The sequence below is a fragment of the Perca flavescens genome, chromosome 14, assembly GCF_004354835.1.
Source record: "Perca flavescens isolate YP-PL-M2 chromosome 14, PFLA_1.0, whole genome shotgun sequence".
Taxonomy (NCBI): domain Eukaryota; kingdom Metazoa; phylum Chordata; class Actinopteri; order Perciformes; family Percidae; genus Perca; species Perca flavescens.
The window spans coordinates 15,474,559-15,497,584 of NC_041344.1; the positions used below are offsets into that span (position 1 = coordinate 15,474,559).

Genomic DNA, 23,026 nt, shown 5'->3' on the forward strand with positions numbered 1-23,026 from the left:
GTTTTATATGTGTTGTTGTGCTATGGAACATGATGAAAAGAAGATGTGTGGAAATGATTATCCCTATGGGACAATAAAGACTATATCTATCTATCTTAGGGTGACCAAACGTCCTCTTTTGCCCGGACATGTCCACTTTTTACCTACTGTCCGGGGCGTCTATCTATCTACATTTGAGGCACAGTAAATGGGTGCATCTACAACAAATTAATATGAAACTCAAACATGTTGCACTGCACTCTGAGTTTATTTGGACTGAAGTCAATCGCTATGATCAGCAGTCAATTAGCCTGACATGAAAAGACAGACATGACTAGATTAACTCTCCACATCAGTGATAAATCTCAACTAACCGAAATCCCTGCTCGGTCTGCTTTAGATTTATTTATTTCAGTGGACTAATCTGTAGCCGTTGTACCTCTCAGTGGCTCCAAAATCTACTAAGAGGGGCTCAGACACATCCTGATCTAAAGGGCAGCTAAATCAAGTCTAAAATTAGAACAAAAACATGCAGCACCATCACTGGTCTGATACTACTACCACTAAGAGACAACCTGATAAAAAGGTTACAGTAAGTATGATTACAAGGTACAAATTGTTCTTAAGAATGCTACCATTATTAAAGCTGATAGTGGCTTTTGCTGCCATAAGATATTAGACTTTTTAACTTTTCTTTTTTAACATTTGGGAGATCTCAGTACCTCCTTTTGAAATACAGTAAGAGAAAATTGGAAGTGTTTCAAAGCCTTTCTCCCTGTGGTGGCCCTTCATGGGTGAGCCAGCCAGGAGTCACGGTGGCCACAGAGCGTCCTGTCACTCATGTCGCCTTGGTTATGTAAGCTAGGAGATCACACTACGCACTGAGGGGGAAGGAGAGAAAAGGAGAAAAATGAGGGGAAGAAAGAGGGGGGGTGGAGATTGCATGGGAAGTGACTTTGAATTATAAACAAGGTTACGGCTGTTTCAGCCTTTTATCTCTCTTTCTCTACCTCCCCTTTATCGCTCTCATGTTCTTCCCCTTCTTCCCTCCCTCCTCTCCTCCTTTTCACTTTCACACCCTCTCCCATAAAGGGCTCCAGTGTACCACAGACAAAATTGGACTTAGCGACGGCTGTCAGAGACAATGGTAGGTGCAAATGACAGTACTCACTGTGACTGTGTGTGTGTGGGTGGGTGTGTGTGTGTGTGTGTGTGCGTGTGTGTGTGTGTGTGTGTGTCTGTGTGTGCAAGATAGCTAATCTCTAGGCAGATCTAATGGAAGTCCATCTGAACAAGGTGAACAGGAGGTGAGATACATCTAGCTGCCAAAGTGTCCTCTTTAATGCCAGATCAACGTCAGGACAAACAAGATGACTACCTGTTCCCCCTCACAAACTATATTAAGTTACCAGCACTTTGTATTCTAAATATGACTTCTTATTCATATAAACAGGGATGCAGTGTTCATATCCTGAATAAGAATATACTTTATTCTTCCTTACAACCATCATCTGGGACTTGGGGAAATTGTAACAAGCGTTTGCCACTATTTTCCACCATTTTCCACCATTTTATAAGACAAAATGATCAATTACAAACATAATAGTTGGTAAAATGAATTTTAATGTAATTGTGAAGTAAATTTTTGCAGTACAACTTTTGACACTGCTGCTTTATGTAGCGTCAGTGTAACAGATGGCCAATTAAAAGTCTGCTACAGTAGGAGAGGATGAAATGCTCTGCTTTGTGGGGGGTCGGAGGGTGTGTAAGGTGGACAGCAGGAAGAAAGTGAGAACAGTAGCAGGTAGCAGGTGACTAAAGTGACATTTCTTCTGGAACTTACCGCTGTTTTAATGTGATGCACCTGTGTTTTTATGTAAAATGTGTGGGGATCATTTACTCACCTATTTGCAGCAGTACAGGTGTAACAAGCGCCGTCTCCATGGCGTAGCAGAACTCCCGGCCGAACATCACGGCCCCATGCATCACCCATCTCTTCAACGGTATGCCTTCGACCGATCCCTCGCTCACTGACTCCTCCCCTCCTCGACCTCTGCTGCCCCTTGATCCATGCGCCTCACCTCCTGCTCCTCCTTTCTCCTCGCCCAAGCCTGATGCCGCGGAGTTTTTGCTGTTAACCCCGCCCACCAGAGATCCGACCTGCATAGCATCGGCCTCTGTGTTCTGGGGAGGCATGGTGGAGGGCATGCATGCAATGAGAAAAAACAAAACAATGGCCGCCCCTTTGACAAGCTGACAAATCGGAAAACAATTACCTGTAGCTACCCCAATGGAAAAAGACAATACTACGTCCCTGCTTCCTTAAACTAGGTATCAAGTTACATGTAGTTTTTTATAAAAATAGTAGTGACTTTAGTAGAGACTTAATTACAATCTTTACAAGCAACAAATTGCAGCCTGTGGTACTAACTGGCTGATTATATAGTAGTATGATCTATTACTGCTTTAAAATGTATGCAGTGCTAATACCACTAGAATAAAAATGAAGAAAAAAAAACTATAAATAAATGGAGGAAAAACAGATCTATTATTTATGCTCTGGCATGTTAATGCAAAGAAAACAAAAACAAAAACTCAGCAATCAGTTGTCCCTCCGAACAAGTTGTCCTCCCAAAACACTGCAGCTAACAATTCAATACGTGTTGATCCCCCTTTCGGCTTTTTGTTTTGTCCCAGAGTTGAAAAAGAAAATCAGCTTTCCAAAGGCTTGTAGAAATTCCAGAGAAATGAAGGAAGCAGTTGAATTTTCACAGGAAGACTGTGTGGTACATTCCAAGAAAAAGTGCTTCTTTCTGTGTGTGTCAGGTGTGTGAACTGTATGTGTAAGAGTGTGTGTATGTGTGTGTGTGTGTGTGTGTGTGTGTGTGTGTGTGTGTGTGTGTGTGTGTGTGTGTGTGTGTGTGTTTATGGCTTTTTTGTCATTGAGGTTTCTCCCTCTTTTTCTTACTGTCTATTACAAGCTGTAAAAATCCATATAGAAGACCATTCAGTAAGTTTCAGAGTCATTTTGTGTATAGAGGGCTGGATTGAGGGCAGGATGGAGGTCTGGATGACGGAGTGGGTGGGGGCAAAGAAGAGTCCGCGGGGGGAATGGGGAGGAGGAGGAGGGCAGGCAGCGAAGGTGGGCGGAGCTCCTCTGAAAATCCCCATCGATTGGCTGATCAATCTGGAGGAAAACACCCAACAGGACGATAACCAGCAGGTGGAGAAGCACAGAGCCATAACACAGGCGTCCCATTGGTCAGGAGGAGAGAAGTGGTTTGGTAAGGTGGATGAGAAGAGAGGGGGAGAAAAAAAGCAAAAAACATTAGTTATTACTTCAAAAATGCAATGAGCAGTGCATGGGAGCTTTGCTGCATATAAACAAACAATGAATTGATTGCTGAACTCTGCCTATAAAAGTACAGACTAATTTCCCATGTCCACCCTCATGGGACGCAATGACACCAGCAGTTTTTTGGCATCACAGCAGTTTAGTTTTTTCCCAGTTTTTTGTGTGAAAAGATAAACCTATTTCTTAATTCTTACTTGCCTCTTGTGATATCTCTTCATACAGAGATTTTGTCCTTTTTGCCTCCACTCAATACTACAGTGGTTAGTGGATTTATGTTATGTACTGTGAAATACTTTCTAAAACTCAACAGCAACTTTTTTTTTACAGAAACAATGTCCTGGATACGCTGTGAGCGGTTTTCATTGAAACTACTTTTTACCTGAAGAAAAATTAAAGAAAACAAAATTCCAGTCATCTTTCTTGTATTGGCCTGGAGGCTGAAATGTTAGAATTACAAATAAAACCAAAACTACCTCTGTCACCAGACACAGTCAGGGCAAGAGAGAAAAAGTGTTTTTGTGTTATCTCGGCAAAACCAACTCACGTGTTTGAATCTGTAAGTGTGAGTTGTTTGAGAGTACCAACATGCTGATACCACAACAGACACACACATTCTCCTATTAATAGAGCCCATTTTTAAACAGTGTAATTGGTCTGAGCACATGATTCATCCTTGCAGACACTCGGACAGTCTTTCATACTGGACGGGGAGGATGAAAGCATGTGTTTTATGTGCTGAAATGTTTTCAAATTGAGCTACTGTTTCAAACAGAGGGCTTGTGTTATGTGTGTTTGGTGAGAAGAAATGAGAGATATGTGGACAGAAAAAAAGAGAGAAAGGAGAGAAAAAAGGCATGAAGGCCTTCAGTTAATACCACGCCTAATAGAGAGAGAGAGAAAAACAAACTGCATATGTTCAATACGATTTCCCACAAAGTTAAATTCCAAAGTGTTTTTGTTTTTTTGTCCAGCAGGCCACTGGATTATAACCCGCGGAGACGGCACGTTTCGTCATACCCAACACACACTAATGCTTGCCACGTGAACGACACACACACAGACTTTATAAGTTGCTAAGACCCTCATCAAGCTTCTTAAGGGGAGATTGAGAAATAAAACAAAACAAGAGAGGGAGGGTGGAGGGAAAGAGATGAGGGGAGGAAGAAGGGAAGGATGGATGGAGGTTTAAACAGGTGAAAGGCGGAAGGAATAAGAGATAGGAGGAGTGAAGTTAGGCAGAGGAAGGAGGGCAAGAAGAGACTGACAGACGGACAGAAATGGAAGAGGGCAGAGGTTGAAAATATGCGTCTCTCCGTCCATTTCTTACTTTCTCTGGTTCATCTCTCCTTTCCATTTTCAGTGCTCTCACGTGTCCATATTAACATTCATGATGCACTCAAGATGGTCATGAATATTTCACCACAAACCTCCCTCCACTGTGGGGGGGAGAGAACACGATGTGCCAAAGCAGCATTTCTAACAGCAACTAAATGAACAACTAAATGTTCAGATGTGGTTAACCAGCAGTCTGTAGATGTTTCGGTGTGATCCGAAGTTATGTTTAAATTGAGAATGATGGGAACATACAAACATGGTGGAGAGTCTGAAATAATGGTTTTGATTAGTAACACCTTGTTGAATGCACACTGATGCAATATTAAAACACACAACATGTAGAGGGAGGACAAAATATGACAAATTATCTGTTACATAACTTGTATTTGTTGGTAGCAATAAGGTTATAAGGTTATACATGGATTTTCTACATTAAATAGGCCATTAGTTTTACGGTCAAAGTTACATTATTTCTGCATAGTAATTAGGGTTAACAACTAAGGATTATCTTCATTATTGATTCATTAATTTATGAAGAAAATAAAATTAGTTTGGTCTGTAAAATGTCAGATCACACATTCATCACATTCAGTTAAAAAGACAAAGAAAATCATGATTATTTAAGTGAAGTTGGAACAGGAAGTGTTAGTTGTCAATCAACTAATTGATTACATGACTTTTTGTTGTAAGCAGTTTCGTAAATTCTTGCTTGCTGCTGTGAAGCTTCAACATCAGAGAGTTGGCTGCAAGAAATTGCAGCATTTTGTCTTTAAAAACAAACTCGGATAAACAATAAGCCAAAAAGGCAGTTGTGAAGAGGACTAATGTAAATTCAGTTGATTGTTTTCAAACAGTGATCTCTATAAATTAAATATTTATTTTATGTATGTGTGTGTGTGTGAGTGAGAGAGAGACTACTATCACGTTAATGCTATCTGATTATAGTACCCCACACATGTAGAACCAGTCAGTTGTCCTATTGTTTCTGTGTATTTGCGCATGTGTCTGTAACATGAGCTCAGCGTATATAGAATTTCACCTAAGCTTTTCTGGGAGCCAAAATAAACAACGTAGAGTATCACGTGAGAGCAGAGAGGGAGAGAAGGAAGATAAGGTGAGGGGAGATGAAGAGAACTGGGTTGAAGCAGAGGAAAAAGGAGGGAAAAGCAAGGGAAGGATAAAGAAAGACGAAGAGGAAGCAGGATGGAGATAGGCTAAGAAAGACCGGGAAAACAGTCAAAAAAGTTGATTATTTGCCAAACAAACTTGATTTTTTAATCATCAGATGGTCAGACAGAATGAAAAAGAGACTCATACAGAAGACGAGAAGAAAAAAGAGCAAGAGGGAGGTACAGGAGATGCTTGTAAAGCCCGCGGTCAGGGACAAATTAAGACTGTCGCATCCTGTGTCTCACAGATCAACACACACACAAAGTTTTCCGACTCTGCGAACACACACTAAACACACGTAAGCTAGGTCTATTTTAGAGTGTGTTTATTCTTGTGCCACAGACCAGATTACCTGCGACACCGGCATGAAATCAGGGCAAGCTCGGCCTTTCTCACTTCATCTACCCTCTCCATTTCTCTGCTTCTTTTTCTTCTCCCGGTCTCGCTTACGTGTAACATGAGAAAACAGACATGTCTCATGTCTGCTGCAAGCCTGATCATGTACCGTATAAGACATAGTGTCAGTTTGCAAATAAGCGGTAAGAGCAGGCTGACACTACAGACTGTAGAAAAACATGGATTTAGCTGCTGGGAGTGAGGTTTTCTAACTGCTGCGATCTAGTTAGTTATCTAAAGCCATCTAAAGAATTATTTATTTGGGCAATGTGGTGGAGTATGGGGAGGGACGAGTAAACGGCAGAACAAGCCAGTAAGTGGACCTTGAGTTGTGAGTTCTGTCAACAATTAAATAAGTTTTATTTGCCTAAACAAGGCAGCAGATTAGTAAATTAATCAGTCAATTAACAGAAACATTTATTTTGATGAATCATTCAGGATAGTAGTCAAACACTTTGCACATGTGTGTGTGTGTGTGTGTGTGTGTGTGTGTATATGTGTATGTGTGTGTGTGTGTGTGTGTGTGTGTGTGTGTGTGTATTTTTCACAAATACATAAAAATGTATCAGGGATTTTAACTGGACATCAGAATCAGCTTTAATGGCCAAGTAAGTGTGAATACATACAAGGAATTTTACTCCAGCTTTTTGTTGCTCTCACACTACATACGCAGAAATAGACTTAAAACAAGGACAACAAAGCAGAACAAGGTAAACAAACATGTGACTATACTATGTACAGACATAAAAGTTGGCTTAAAGTGGCTATATGTAACTTTCGGTTTGTGTTGATTCTAGCAGCCACCTTGGACAAAAGCGGTAGTGTTTAACCACACCTGTTGTAAAGGTCTTTTCTTTACGAAGCTGTATTACTGAGTTAGGTTTAATGGGGGGTCATACAATTGAGAGGAATGTTTTGCTCAGAGGAAATCATTCATTTACATACGTTACAGATGCATAGTTGCACGTATCACTGTCACTGTGTCTCAGTGTGTAAGAGCTTGTTGTAGCAACAAACGTAATAACTTAAATTAATATAGCGCATTTCATGAATACCAAGGACGCTTAAAACAAGTACAGGGGGACAAGGTAAAAAGGAAAATAGCCAACACAAACACGGACTGAAAAGAAATAAAACCGGGTGCTAAATGGAAGGGGGACACAATTTAACTTAGGCTACTGACGTAAAACCACATTGCGCATTGTAAAGTTATTTTATGAATTAAATAGATTAATAATATATAGATTAAATATTAGGGCTGTCAAAATGAATGCGTTAATTTTTTAATATTTAACTCGTTAAAAAGAATTAACGAAATTAACGCAGCTGTGTTTGTTTACTTCATGTGGCGGCTGAGAAACGTAATACGTCTACATAACAGCAGGCGGCGCTACTCTGTATTGTTGCCCAAGTAATGAAAACCGGCAGCTGATTGGACGAACGCGTCACATGGGTTTGTTTTCTCCGGATATTGAGAGCCAGACTGTCATGGCGGCCGTTCAGAATACGATCTCATATTGTACTAAAATAGTTCACTGAAACATGTTTCTGAAAACATTTTAAGCGAGAAATAGGCCGTGATGCAGTGGCTGAATCTGTCTTCATTTCAGCTCAACAAAGGTCAGTTTAGAAGATTTTCGTCAGATTTTGAGAGACTAGTCACCTCACTCCGCTCGCCATTTCCGGGTGAGTCCCGACTGCCCTGCCGGCGACTGAACATAGGCTCGTTGGAGATGAACTGCGCCTCGCCTGTAAAGTAGACGAGAGCAGGCGACAGCAGCCGGGGACGGTGACAAATATCTGCTCTCAAATCAGACAGTTTCTAGCCGTTTCAGCAGCCTTCAGCAGGACTAAGCCAAATTGTTGCTGCTGTTGTTCTGAAAGATATTAAACATTCTGAACTTAGCAGAACCTTTCCTTGTTTGTTTTTTTCTTCATATTTGCAAAGTTAAGTGATTTAGCATTTAAATATCCATTATTATAAGCTTCAGTCTCAATTTAAAAAAGCGATTAATCGCGATTAATTACAGCAAATTGTGCAATTAATTAGTTAATTTTTTTTAATCGATTGACAGCCCTATTAAATATATATTACATATCTGAGGGCCAATTCGGAATTATTCTCAATCACAATCAGTCTCCATCTGTTAAAAAGAAGCCTGACCGAGATTGACTCCGTTTTTCCCCGTCATCTGTCACTTTCCCTTTTAGCTTTTAGTTGTTCTTTGTTTAATTTCCTTTTTCCTGTGATGGCCCTGCCCCAGTATCAGCCATAACTACAACAGATAACATCTACAATAAAAAATTAAATTAAATTAGGCCTATATGAAAAAGTCACCTGCTACCTTTTACCTGGCTGGATACATCAACACAGGGTTTTAAATTTTTTTTTGACTTTCAGGGAAAAATCTGACCCGGGCAAAGGCATTAATAAAAATTAATATAAAAATTGTGTTCTTTTTACGGTTAGTCTTGTTTGCGGTTACAGGTCATTTATGATCATCAGATAAGATTATATTTAAAAGTTACATATAGCTATATAAGTAAAGTTTAAGTAAAATCATTTTAACACAGAAAAAAAGTTGCCAAAAACCAGAGACATCTTTGTTGGCAAGCAAAGGATGTGGTTTTAAAGTTTGCTTGTGTGTGAGAAGAAATTTAGCTAAAGAGATGTTTAGTCTTCTGGATCTTCCTTTCTTTTACTAAGATAGTGCGACTCGAGGACAGAGACTCTTCAGTACACACACACACACTAATATTCCCATGAAAAACAACCATATTCCCAGCTTTGAAAGGCAGATGGCAGGGATAAAGTACTACAGAGAGAGAGAGGGGGAAAAGAGAGCCAAACAGACTGGATGTGTGCATTATGGTGCAGGGCTGCTGCAGTGCAGGGGGGGGCACATGTGTATCAACGTGCACTAGCGTCAATGACAAATCCCTTACTCATAACACAAGGCGTATATCACAATACTGGCTGGTATGAATATGACGTAACCACACACACACACACACACACACACACACACACACACACACACACACACACACACACACACACACACACACACACACACACACACACACACACACACACACACACACACACACACACACACACACACACACACACACACACACACACACACACACACACACACACACACACACACACACACACACACACACACTTTATTGATTGGTTGAACACGTTTAAGGAGACCAGCTGAGACCAGCTAAGGACATAAAACCTGTAGAGGTTTGTTAGTTTGTTTATTTGGGATCCTCATTAGCTCCTGCATTCTTCCTGAGGTCCTTACAACTCTTAATAGGACAATTAAATAATTAATACGTACATTACAATAAATCGTAGACAAAACCGAAATATACAGAGGTGAATATATCCACATACAGCAACCACCTAATTCTGAAGTGAAACCAAGTTACCGCACTTCTTTGTGTCAAGCAAGTTTACCATCGACAATACCAAGTACGTTATTTTAAGTACATACCTACGTGATATCAGATCATTCTTTTACTCATGAACTGAGACATTAGAAAACAAAAACAAGTGTATCCTTTAATTAAAATATAATTTTTTTTTTAATCAAACTATAAGAAACACATTACTGAAACTATGCAATATTTAGTTTTTACATAAACAGAAAACTGTTCTACTTTTGATGCTGGCTTTTAACCACTGCCAAAAATCCACCATTCAAAATACCAAAATCCTGTTTCTGCTGTGTGTTATCGATCTATAAAAAAATTCTCACAACTATTATACCTCACATTTAACTAAATGGACTACAACACACAAATGACAAAATGGCTGCAAAGCTGCCAACGCAGGTAGTTACAGCTAAATGAAATCCAATACTAAATCTAACTTTGACTATTCAGTTAATTAATAGGTAGTTACACACATTTTCATCTGGATCACCTAATAAATGTATGGGACCCATTTTTTGCATCTTATTGTGACATTTCCTCACCATCGTGAAAACCAGAATTGTGATTCACAGTAGGGTGACCAGACGTCCCGATTTTTAATTGATTGTCCCGAGTCCCGACAAAAGCCTGTCGGGACGCTAAAATGTCCCGGTTTACACCAGGAGCGGCGTCAGCCGATTTTGCCGTGTCTTCAGCCCCGAATGTTTTGAGTGTAGCCCCGAATGTAATTTTTCCGAGGCGAATAGAACGGGCAGCTACGTGCGGGGTCCGACCATGCTGTATTTGTTGCTATCACCTAGCAACCGTCTCTCCGTGAGGAAAGCCGGGTGAAGTTTTGGGAGGAATCGTAGCCAAATCAGTCTAATACAGTGATGCCATCAACACAAAGTTTAGGAGCGCAATACTAATGATTTAGTTTGAAGTTCCCGTGATGTGACGTTTCCAGTCTACGGTTCAGACTCAAACACACGGAGCTCTGAAGCAGACCTGTGGGTCGCTTAGTGTCCACTCTCTCTGTAAAATGCAGCGCAGCTTCAGGTTCATGGATGCGCTCAGCTGTGGACATGCTGTGGCAGATGTGTTGCGTTTGTGCTCCGTGTATTCTTTAGTTTCGGGTTTCCACCTCCGACGTAGAGCAGCGTACAGCCACTTCCATAGCTAAACAATTTGTCTCATTCAGAGACCAGAGACCCAAACGGGGCTCTGTGTCTGTCAGAAGGTCTGAGATCTACCGTATCAGCAGAGCAATCACGTAATGCACAGCAGACTATGGTGCAGGTATAGATTATTTTCTGAAATATAGTTTGTGATTTTATTCTTGTAATAGCCTATTATCACTTTATTTTTCTCAAAATATCACGACTCCTCCAAATCACAGAGAACACTACTGTGTTTATATACTTTGAATGTGCACAAAGTTTTGGACAAGAGCAGTAAATCTTGCACAAACATCTGAAATATTACAGTCCAGGGGTTTATTAATAAATTAAAATTAATGAATGTATCATTGAGGTGAATAATTGTCATATGTACATTAAGGAGGTTACTTAACCAACAAAGGAAGCAAAACAGGAGGTAAGAGTAAATGATGCCTATAGGCTACATGTGTGCTGACTCAGATATAATTAGAAAAGTCCATCCAAAGGAGAATAAATAGTTGAAAGCAATACAGAATGCCTGACAGCCTTACTGCAATATATTCCATTATGTTTTTATATTTGGATTGTAATCTGTTTCTCTTTAAATAAAGATATTTGCAGCATACATTGATTCAGAAAAAGGTAGAAATAGGTGCATAAAAATTCACCAGAATGCAGGAAATTAAGTGTTTAATGCTCAAAATTTTCAATAAATCATTTTAATTACTTTGCTGTTATTGGAATAAATAACACTTAAAAAAATCTTTTTTAGAAAAAATCTCAACATAAATCTCACACTAAACTGAAAAAGGCTGTTACTGCAATTTTGTTAATTTCACAGGAAAAAACACTTATTAGACGAGGAGCCTAGGATCAAAATAATGAAGTTACGGTCTGTGTCTGAACAGGGCTGGCACATGTTCACGTTAAAAAGCGTGTGCGTGCACAAACAAACACACTACAGTAACGTGCAAAGTGTCCCGGTTTTAGCTCCAGGAAATCTGGTCACCCTACATTTACGGATTTAACTTGTTGAAAATTGAAAACTGTATAAAAGTATACAGTTTTCATATAAAGTATAAAAGGGGTTCTGGATGCCACTGTAGATGTGCATATGTTTGAATCTAGTTTCTACATGATTTTCCCACAAACAACTGTCTTGGTAAGAAGTCCCTTAAAAACAGGTCATTGCCTGAAAAAACTAAGTTGCTGGTATTAAATGGCCAGTGTGGTGTGTCTGTTATGTCACCTGAAGACTTATGGGTCAAGAGGCCAAAAATGTGGCTCAGGTCTATTTTTGTGGTGATACAAAGCATGATCAAGAAATATCCTGCCATGCTAATGTAACACTAGCAAAGGTTATAGTGGAGAGGTGATAGAAGAGGACTCTGCTATGTGTTGTGTCGGCTAGCATTGCAGCCATTAATAGCCCAGTCATCCTAGTGTTTATTTTTAGCCCAGCTGGCTAATAGGCTATCTAGTTAGCAGTCCAAGTGGCCCAAATACACACTGCAATCAGTTGGTTCACACCCAGAGCAGTTAGCACAACACAGTTAGCTAGCTAACCTATTTTGCTTTCAAAACAAAGAAACATCACTGACTTAGTTTCCCTGAGTCTGTTTTGGTCCTTTAGCTAGTTAACAAGGTTATTGCTACATTTTATTTCCACAAGCTACTGTAGGTAAGTAAGTAAGTAAGTAAACTTTATTTATATAGCACCTTTCACAGACAAAAGGAGTCACAAAGTGCTTTACAGTAAAACAAAAACAGAGCAAAGACAACACAGCTATATGGCTAAAAATGCTTGTCTAAAAAGATGAGTCTTCAGGTGTCTTCAGGTTTCAGACAAAAGCAAAACATAGCATCTCTGTGCTAAAGTAGCATGAAGCCCCTGTCAAGACAGGTTGAAGGTGACGAGAGCTTTATAAAAGATATTGTTAGTTTGAGAGCAACAGCAGGCTGTCCTGTCTGGGGAGGACAAACGCACAACACATACACACTGTTATTTGAATCCATAGCCTGCAGATCCTGTCTAGACACTTGATGTCAATGTAGTTTCTAGTGTCTCATACATTTAGTATCATTTTTCAATCTGCTGACCCAGAAGCTTTTCTTTTTCTCACAACTAGCATGTTAACAGACCTAATGTAGAGACCTAATGTAAAAACGCTGCGTTAACTCCTGCAGTTTGAAGCTGGGTACAGTGAGGTTTTGACATGTTGACAACAGCCTTGGCCAATTTCTACACAAGTCATGTTACTGGCCGTGTGTCACCCTCACCACATAACCACACAAACACATACACAGGACTGTAACTCAAAGCTCATTTGTGCCCCCTCTGACAACAGTACCCCCTACCAACATCACATTACTGCACCGCCCACCTGCTTCCTGTCTCTCTGACCCAGGGGGCCTGCCCACTTTGACAGACTGTGTATGTATCATGTACCCAGGCTCTGCACTCTCTTTGCACACATCTTACCTGACAAACCGAACCTACTGGGTAACTTGGAGAGGATCTATGTCAGAACCTTGCCCACTCAAAATATATATATTATGTAAGCACATAATGTAATCTGAAAACTGCTGCCCTGGTTAAAAAAAAAGCAATGCAACTGATCTCAGCTGGTATTCTGTCTGTAATGGAGTGACCCCAAACTTTTCTCGACAGTTATAAAAAGAAGTGGCTGCTCTTTAATGAAATATCTACATTGCCCATTATCAGCAAACATGCATCCAATGTTCCAAAGGCACATTCTGTTTACACACACACACATATATATATATATATATATATATATATATATATATATATATATACATATACATATATATATATATATATATATATATATATATATATATATATATATATATATATATATATACATATACATATACATATACATATATATATATATATATATATATATATATATATATATTTTTATTTCTTGAAGCTGCACTTTCATATGGCTCTTTGCAGTTTTGCTTATTTAAAGATAATGTACTTCCACTTTCTACTTGTCTGGAGTTTGCACCTTCATGGTTGAAAGCACTTAATTGGAAGTTGCTTTGGATAAAAGAGTCCGCTAAATGACATGTAATGTGTGTGCGTGCGTGTGTGTGTTCTAAAGACTGAAGAGTCTCTGTCCTCGAGTCTTAGTAAAAGAAAGGAAGATCCAGAAGACTAAACGTCTATTTAGCTACATTTCTTCTCACCCACACAAGCAAACTTTAAAACCACATCCTTTGCTTGCCAACAAAGATGTCTCTGGTTTCTCTGGTAAATGATTTTACTTAAAGTAGCTATATGTAACTTTTAAATGAAAAGAATTTCTTATCTCTCGCATTACAGCTACCTAAAGCTTTAATCCACAACCTATCAGCAAGCCAAACAGGAGATAGAAAAAAAAAGAAGAAAAAAAAACGTGCAATGAGGAGATATAAGTCTACTTGATTTATCTTACACTTTGTGGGTATTTTTTTTCAGCCACACTGATGGCTGAAAAGAAAAACCCAAGCAGAAAACAGAAATATAACCCTGGTCAGTTCAAACCTCACACATAATAACCCCTCCGCCACATGAACCGACTTAAAGCAACTTAACACTAACATATCGATAAATGCAGGCATTTTCATGATGTAACAAACATCATTGTTTCACACAACCAGCTTGTTTGACAAAAAGCCAAACAAAAATATTCTTGCCTGTGCAGACCTGTTCAGGATCTCACAACACCAAGATTTAGCCCAGCCCACAATGGAATAGCTGTACACACACGCACGCACTGAATTGAAACCTTAAAAATATGGTCGTCTACCTACATTTCAAGCAATCTGGGAGTCCAAGTTGTAAGGCCATAAAAATGTACAACAATCAAAAAGTAGTAGTAACTTAAACAGAAATGGTCTGTCTTGTCTAGTGACTAGCTTTCATCTTAGAGTCTACACAACATTATTCCAAACATTGTTTTCATCTGCAGCATCCACAACATGATGTTATGATCAAATCTGGCAGCCGGCAGGCTATGCTGACTCATAATCACGCTGGACTTTACCAAAAACTTCACCAAGACTCAGAAAGAAATAACTTTTGCTGAGAACATTTTCATAAACATAAAACATGGTGCTTACGGACAGAAAGTACAAAAACTGATTCTGATGAACCAGTTGTTTTATACAATAAGAGAGAGAGAGTTAAAGACAAACTCGTTTCACAGTAACTCGTTAGACAAATGACACACCAACATAGTTGTTCCAGTATGTAGTCAAATAATGCTTCTTTACCGGATATGCAACACTGAGTTGTAGAATAAAGTAGCAGTTTGTATATAGTGTTACAGGTTAGAGTTACTTCTGTTATACCTTACTACCGGTTTGTCTGTATAGTAATCGAGTAAGAAAATAATTAAACTGAGCACAAAGAGTAAGGAAATTTGTGTTTGGTAGATTATTTCTCTGTAGTAACAATGCTTTTTGGCAATAAATCTTATACAGTTGGAAAGCCTGTTCCCTTTCAAATGGTGCCCCATTTGTAAGGAACATGAATTTGTGGAATGAGCAGCAGCACTGAGTATTTGGGTTGCGCCCATGAAAAATCTTCTCTGTCAATGCCAAACAGGTTATTCTGCCATTGACTCGTTTGGTGTTTGGTGGATTGGATGATTGAAGTTTGAAGAAACAAGACATATTGGCAGTGTTGGGAAAGTTCACTTTCTACATGAACTATTTCAAAGTTCAGTTCACAAATTTTAAAATGAACTAGCTAGTTCAGTTCATAGTTCATACTTCAAAATTTTGAACTAAGTTCACGGTTCCAAAACTTAACTAGTTCATAGTTCTTTTTTTGAATGAGTTCACAGTAATGTTCATCAAGCAGTAATACAGTACGTTCAGTTCACGTTCGCCCAAAATATGAACAAGTTCATGAACAATCATTCAATTACTTTTTGTGCTAAGTTTAGTTGAAATTGTCAGTTTTTAAATGATCATTTTTTTCCATATTACTTGGTCTGATCAAATCTGCTTACTCTTCACCAAATAACATTTCTGAAACATTTTATACACGGCTCAAATAAATAGATCTTAATAAGAAGGTCTTACATATGATGTGTGATCCAATTACAAGAGACTAGGAAGTGCTTCTTGCTGCAGACCAGTTTTTAAAAGATTAGTTTGGGCTTTTTTTCCCCCGAAGCATTCCAAGACATACAGTCAAAATGTCAAATGCTTCATACGCCGCCTTTGAGACGACCACATCAAACCATTAACAAAACGCTAAAACTCATCAACATGCCATGTCGGATATGTAATGCATACCATACACCAACAGTTAACACAATGACACAGCAAATAAAAGAGAGAGATAAGGGTGTGGGTGGGGTGAAGACCTAAAGTCAACCAAAAGCACTCCACACAAAGCAAATCTGATTCGCTGCCAGTCGTCTCTGGCATCCAGTCAGCTCTCTGGTAATTTAATTGGAAAGCAGGACATCAGTTTGTCCTGGGACAGGATGAGTCAGTGAAGATGGAAACAGTGATTGGACAAAACCCAAAAAGATGGAGAGAAGTTTCATTATTTCATTTAAGACTGACATTTCTACTGCAGGATAAAATGACTTTAAAAAACTCTTGGAAAGAGAAAACTTTAAATGACTGAAAAGTTGGCTCAAAGTGCATATGTTTCATAACCTCTCAATGATGCAGTATTAAAATGAACTACAGTCGGCAGAGGCCAAAAAGCTCCAAAGTGTGGTGGTGAGGCCAAATTTGTTTACGTTATCTGAGCTCATCTGACCGTTACCATAACTTTCGGTGCATGTTTGTAGTTTAAAATTGCAATGGGAAAGATTTTAAGAGCTCTGCAGAGACATCAGGCTGCTGGTCAAAATATCTAAATACTACTTGAATTACTTTTTTGAAAGGTTGGTGCTGGTTTTTCGAGTCTTGGAGGTGAACAGAATTGTTTCTTCACAAGTGATAATGCTGGTGCTGAAGTACTACTTAATGGACATTGTTGGAGATAGTATTACTGCTGCCCAAGGTCAAGAATTAATGTAACTGTAAGCGGTTTCTGAAATGCACCAGTGATACATTTGCTTGCTTTTCTCAAAAGTTGAATGCATCTTTGCACAAACATGTCTTTCATGTGACTATAAGTGAGGAATTTAAATCACTTGGAATAAACTACAGAATTGAAGAGGCTTCTGGGTGCGACACTGGAACTCAAGCCAGAAATGGAAACAAGATACCAATAAGAAAGACGGGAGAAGAAAGTAACAGTCAAAAAAAAAAAAAAAAAAAAAAAAAAAAAAAAGGAGAACCCCAATACAGAGTGGAGGAGAGCTGACCGAAGAGCAAGCAAACTAAGTGGAAAATCTCTATTCTCAACATGTCATCATGACTTTGCGTAAATATACACGCCACTTTCATAAAGCCAAATGGCATGTTATTGTACGCATTTTCAGCCATCCACGTGTATGCCTACGCTGTATACAGCTGATGTAAACATACCCACCACGTGGCCTCGCCACTTTGCGTGTTATCGCAAGAACAACGTCACACGCCTGTTAAAAAAAAAAAATGGTTGGGTTTAGAAAAAGAACACAGGGAAAGGCTTTAGTAACAAAACAGTGACAAAAACACGGAAAATAACGAAAAAAAACACGCTTAGGAAAACAATAACTGGTTGGGTTTAGGAAAGAAACATTGGGTAAGGCTTATTTTTTTTTAAAAGACGGCTGAAGAATCACCACACACAGGATGCAAACCCAGCTCTCCCAGGTGAAAGTCCTGTGTATTACTCATCCACCACCCCAACATACCTTCTTACTCAATCCCCCGTTCCTTTATACTACTCGATACGGCGGCAATTGACTCGCAATTTAGGTCAATGGCGGCCGATTTGCGTTGATTTACACACAAAAATGCGATTATGCGTCTTGATAACACACAAAAAAGGAATTCAAATTGGCATGTCATACATACAGTACGCCAATTCATGAGATCAGTCTGCTATTCTTAAAGGAACACGCCGACTTATTGGAAATTTAGCTTATTCACCGTAACCCCCAGAGTAAGACAAGTCGATACATACCCTTCTCATCTCCGTGCGTGCTGTAACGCTGTCTGACGGCTCCAGCATTAGCTTAGCCCAGCACAGATCCTGCAGGTAACTGGTTCCAACTAGCCTACTGCTCCCAATTGTGACAAAAGAACAAACATGTTCCTATTTACATGTTGTGATTTGTATAGTCACAGCGAGTACAAAAAAACAACGTAACATGAGACACAGCCATCTTCTAACAGCAAACAAACCGGGAACTATATTCTCAGACAGGCTTGCTGTGAGCATATCACTCCGCCCAAGTACTATATTCTCCCGCCTGAGAATATAGTTCCCGGTTTGTTTACAGTTAGAAGACGGCTGTGTCTCATGTTACGTTGTTTTTTGTACACGCTGTGACTCTATAAATCACAACATGTAAATAGGAACATGTTGGCGTTATTTTATCAGTTATTTGGAGCAGTAGGATTACTGGAACCATTCACCTGCATGTTCTGTGCTGGCCTGATGCCGCTGGAGCCGCCAGACAGCATTACAGCATGCACGGAGATGAGAAGGGTATGTATCGACTTGTCTAACTCTGGGGGTGAATAAGCTAAATTATCAATAAGTCGGCGGGTTCCTTTAAAGACGTTTTGTTTTATTGACTGTCTGGCTACAGAGAGCGTGTGTGTGTGTGTGTGTGTGTGTGTGTGTGTGTGTGTGTGTGTGTGTGTGTGTGTGTGTGTGTGTGTGTGTGTGTGTGTGTGTGTGTGTGTGTGTGTGTGTGAGAAAGAGAGAGATCTGGTAGAGATAAGGGGGGCTATTGTTGGCATTGATGTGAGATGACAAACACACACACGCATAACACAGTCTTGCTCTCAGATCAGAGGTGGGAAAACATACTCACTCTTTTCAGGTTTGTGTATTAAAACTTTACACCAGTACAAAGTTGGTTATTTACAGACAGGATCAGGATACAAAACCAGATCAGCGATGTGTGCGCGCGTGTGCGTGTGCGTGTGCGTGCGTGTGTGACAGAGAAAGGCTAAGAAGGTGAGAGAGCGCAAAAGTAAGACATTGTTGGGAGGCAGTATTACCTAAATCAGATTTGGCAAAATGGTGGGTTTTGAAACAAAAAGAAGAGCTATGTTTCACTTCACTTCAACTTCTGCCAAAAAGATTTAGTAGTATTAGCCAATCAAATATGTGCAAGAGCTTATTTCTTTCAATAGTTGTTTATTTTGGAGATTTTGTTTTGCATTGTGGCCTTCAGACAGTTCTGCCAGTAGTGAGTGAGTGAGGACTAAAACCAGGGACGTGGAGTTTGCATAATAAGTGTCTTTCAATCTCTTTAAACCAGGATACTTGTTTTTAGGAACCTGCGAGTTGCATCGGCTCCCATTGAGACACCCAAGCTTTGTCGTGTGGTATGGAAACCATTAAACAAACAGATCTGGAGTCGCAGTGAACATACTGGTGTAGGCTGATAGCACAGTATTCAACAGCAGTCTTACAAAATGCCAAAGTCAATTTGGACATTGTAGTGCGTTTTGTGTGTTTAAGCCGCAATTCAACCTCTAAAACAACCATTTTAAAGTAAAAGTCCCACACAAAATTGCTTATATTTCAGTTGTATTTCACTTGTCCATCATGAATGTAGAGTGTGTGTTTTGTTGGATGGATGAGACTGGTAGGTATCTCTGTTATAATAGGGTGTGCAATTACATGTAGAGAACATGTAGTTAAGATCGTTATGAGTTGGGATATAAGGAAGCATACTAAGACATCATTTACATGTTCATGGAAATATGATCCAGTTCTGCATGCAAAGTATCAAATATGTATGCAAATATGTATGTGGGTAAATGATCAAAAGCCTTTCCTTGTGAATGTATGTATATGGCAGTGTGTGCTCTGCTTGCACAAGATCTGTGCAAATGTACGTTTAAGTTCATGACTGTGTCTGTGTGTTCATGTGACTGTCTGCTCGTGACCAGTTACACACGTTTGTCTAGGGCTACATTTCGGTGGGTAATAACCTGATGCTGACTCAGCACCAGTTGATAGTCAGCAAACTTTTCTTCAAGGAGGAAGTCAACTGCTTTCACTTCAGCTGAACCGGCCGGTCTCAAGTATGCAACCTGAAACTATGAAGACTGCATTGCAACGTGTAGAAGCAAGAGGCTGACACAAAGAGACAGAACTAGGTGTGAACAGTATGGATGTATAAGTGTGTGCAAATCTTTTCAGGTCGATCCCAACCAGATCACCACATACTGCATATCTATTCCATATTGCTCTCCTCGTGCTGGTTGTGGTTGCAGAATAGAAAACACATTATACTTGAAAGAAAATAGAGGAATAACATCTGTTGGCCATTTACATCTCTCTTTGGGACCTTTGTTTTTGTGCAGATTTACTCAAAAAACAGCAAAAAATGATGTACACAAGGAGGACTTTTAAATGCAGTGTTAAGAGTAAATAAAATAAGTGGGTGTTATCTCCTAAGTGTTTGTGCATGTGAGACTTACCAAAAGGCCTTAAAAGCTTCATTAATTGAGACGTTGACGTTTTAGTCCAGACTGCAATTTTAAACCCTGCAGTCGTACCTGAACACACACAAAAACAACGAGTTAAGCATATAAATACAGTGCACACAGACACACAGTAAGTCAGATTATACTGTATATTTAGATCAATACAGCACCAAACACCACAGCAACATCTGCTCTTACTCTCTCATGCACACACGCATTGACATAAATCTGGAGCTGCCAATAAACCAGAACACACACAAACAAGCAAAACACAAAAAGTCTCTCTCCTACCAATCTCCCTTTGCACCAGTAATATGATGGAGCTACAGCTGTCCAACACAGATATATTTAAACAACATTGTACGCTAAAACACAGAAAGTGTGTAGAATCCTTCAAACATATAACTTATAGAAACAGTACATAAATAGTATCAACTGGATGTACATTAAAAGGTTCCTGTAAGGTAAATAAAACATGACTTATAAATGTGTAGGAGCTCTGTAGTTGATTTAACACTGACATTTATATCACAATCTGCAGAGTTATATTCTGGATGAATAAATGAATCGCTTGCTTCCCAAGTGTGCAAGGTGACATCTTGATATTGCTTGTTTTGTTTGACCAACAGCCTAAAACCCAAAGATATTCAATTTACGATCATAAAACCCTAGGAAAATCAGCAAATATTTACAATTGAGATTTTTTGGTACATTTGCTTAAGAAACTACTTCAATGATAAATCGATCTATAAAATGATCACTGACTAATTTTCTTTCGATTGATCGACTAATCTATGCCCTAACTGTCATTTATAATTTTTTATATTTACGTCTAATCTGCAGCTTGGTGGCACCAACACCCACAACTGTTGTCATTTAAACGCACCAACAGCCACTGGTAATGGAAAAAAACACAGATGAATAGTTGATTACAAAAGCAGGACACTCTATATTTGTTTAATTGTTAATCGGCAAGCCAAGAATCCTAAAATACCTTTCAGTTTGATCGTCAGGTGTGTGAGTCAGTAAGCTGTAAAGTGCTCCTTACAAAAGATGCAGTGAAGGAAACGAAGCTCATTCTAATGTCCAAACTGCAACCCTGAGCCTCTTCTGTTTCTTAAACCTTCTTTACATTTTAACACCATTTAGAAATCCTCATTATAAACACTTTATTATTAGAGCAACCGAATTATGCAACCTGACCTGTTCCGGGCTGTCTGCTCTCTCAGCCTCTCCTCTCTTTTTGTTTTTGACACAGGCCTACACAAACTACTGTAAATGCCTCCTTCTCCTCCCCCCGCCCCCCTCCTCCTCCTCCTGTCTCTGCAGCAGCAACCTGAGATGCTGAGTATTCCGCTTGCCGGAGCCCAACAACCTCGGCTACAAAATGTTTAATATCCGTCCCCTGTCGTCGCCGGTGTTTTAACCGGACACCGAGCTCACCTCGTCGGGTTGTGTCAGCCGCTGGCTCCGTGTTTTTGTCCGCTCAGCGGTCGGACAGTCTCTCGGCTCTGCGGCGGCTTTTGTTGCATAGGTTGTCCGCAACTCCTGCCTGCAACTGAAGCCAGGGCTTTAAATACGCCTTTAAAGGAATATCTGTCGGAAGAAGAGACGTAGCACTGACTTCCGCCAACGTCACGGCTATTTTGCATAAAAGGGGCGGAGCCGCAGCGTTGGTACACAAAGAAGCGGAGTGGCTGAATTTTTAAAGGTGAATACCGTAAACAATATTCAGTTACAGAAAGTCATTATGTAGCCTACTAACTCAACTACACGTTTTAGGTAATTGCACTTTACTTGAGTAAGTATGTATAACACCTCTCACAGTTACAAATTGTGCTTGTGCAAAGTGCTTCTCAATAAAATGTATTATAATATAATACAACACATTAAAATACAAGAACATTTAAATACAAATAGAAAACATAACAAACAACCATATCCATTGTATGCTACTTTATTATTCTACTTCACTTCACAGAGGAACATGATATTTTCAGTGTTGGGGAAGCTACTTTGAAAGCTTTACAAACTAATTACTTAACACTGGAAGAAGCTGAACTATAGCAAGGCTACCCTAGGGATTAATCTAGTTTGGTTAACTAAATCCATTTAGAAAAGGTAGTTAATCTACTTTGTAAAAAGACAAAACAAATACCCCACTATTCATGGAAAAGTGCAAGGAATGTCATGGCTTGGTTTTGTGTACAATGTCCATCAGTCAGCAGGGCCGGCACTGTCAGTCACTGCTTTCCAGAAACTAGAGTCCAGCTGGGGGGTATTACACTAAGCAGGATTACCCAGTAAACTAGGTAACATCTAAAATAGCATGCAGCAATTTCTCTAAACATTTGTTATTAAATAGCAATAAGCAATTCTAAGTCTAATTTGACACCTAATATATTCAGTGAACTGACATTCCATCTTATACCCCTGAGACCTCAACCTGTCCTAAATAAAAGTGGCTTTCTGACTTCACAGCAGTCAGGATTGTCAAAGGGGGTTCAATTACAATAGAGAGTCCATGGTAATGAAAACAAAACAAAAAACATAGATTTTAAAGCTTTAGTGCGTCACCTTTTTATAACGTCTGTTACAGTCAAGCCATTGC

At 39.4% G+C, this 23,026-nt stretch overlaps 1 protein-coding gene and 1 long non-coding RNA gene across 3 annotated transcripts in view; both read right to left on the bottom strand.

The window, feature by feature from the left end:
- slc45a4a (solute carrier family 45 member 4a) overlaps nt 1-2,859 on the bottom strand; it is a 40,237-nt gene extending 37,378 nt beyond the window's left edge. For both annotated transcript variants that reach the window (XM_028597176.1, XM_028597175.1), the window contains exon 1: nt 1,884-2,859. In XM_028597176.1, the coding sequence (XP_028452977.1) occupies nt 1,884-2,187 (304 nt within the window). In that variant the 5' untranslated portion in view covers nt 2,188-2,859. The remainder of the gene's footprint in view (nt 1-1,883) is intronic.
- A 42-nt stretch (nt 2,860-2,901) lies between these two features.
- Nucleotides 2,902-21,985, bottom strand: LOC114567917 (uncharacterized). The gene is made up of 3 exons (XR_003694240.1): nt 21,859-21,985; nt 20,410-20,487; nt 2,902-3,166 (listed from the first exon to the last, which is right to left on the bottom strand). It is a non-coding gene; the product is annotated as an uncharacterized LOC114567917 (long non-coding RNA).
- Between the last annotated feature and the right edge of the window lie 1,041 nt (nt 21,986-23,026).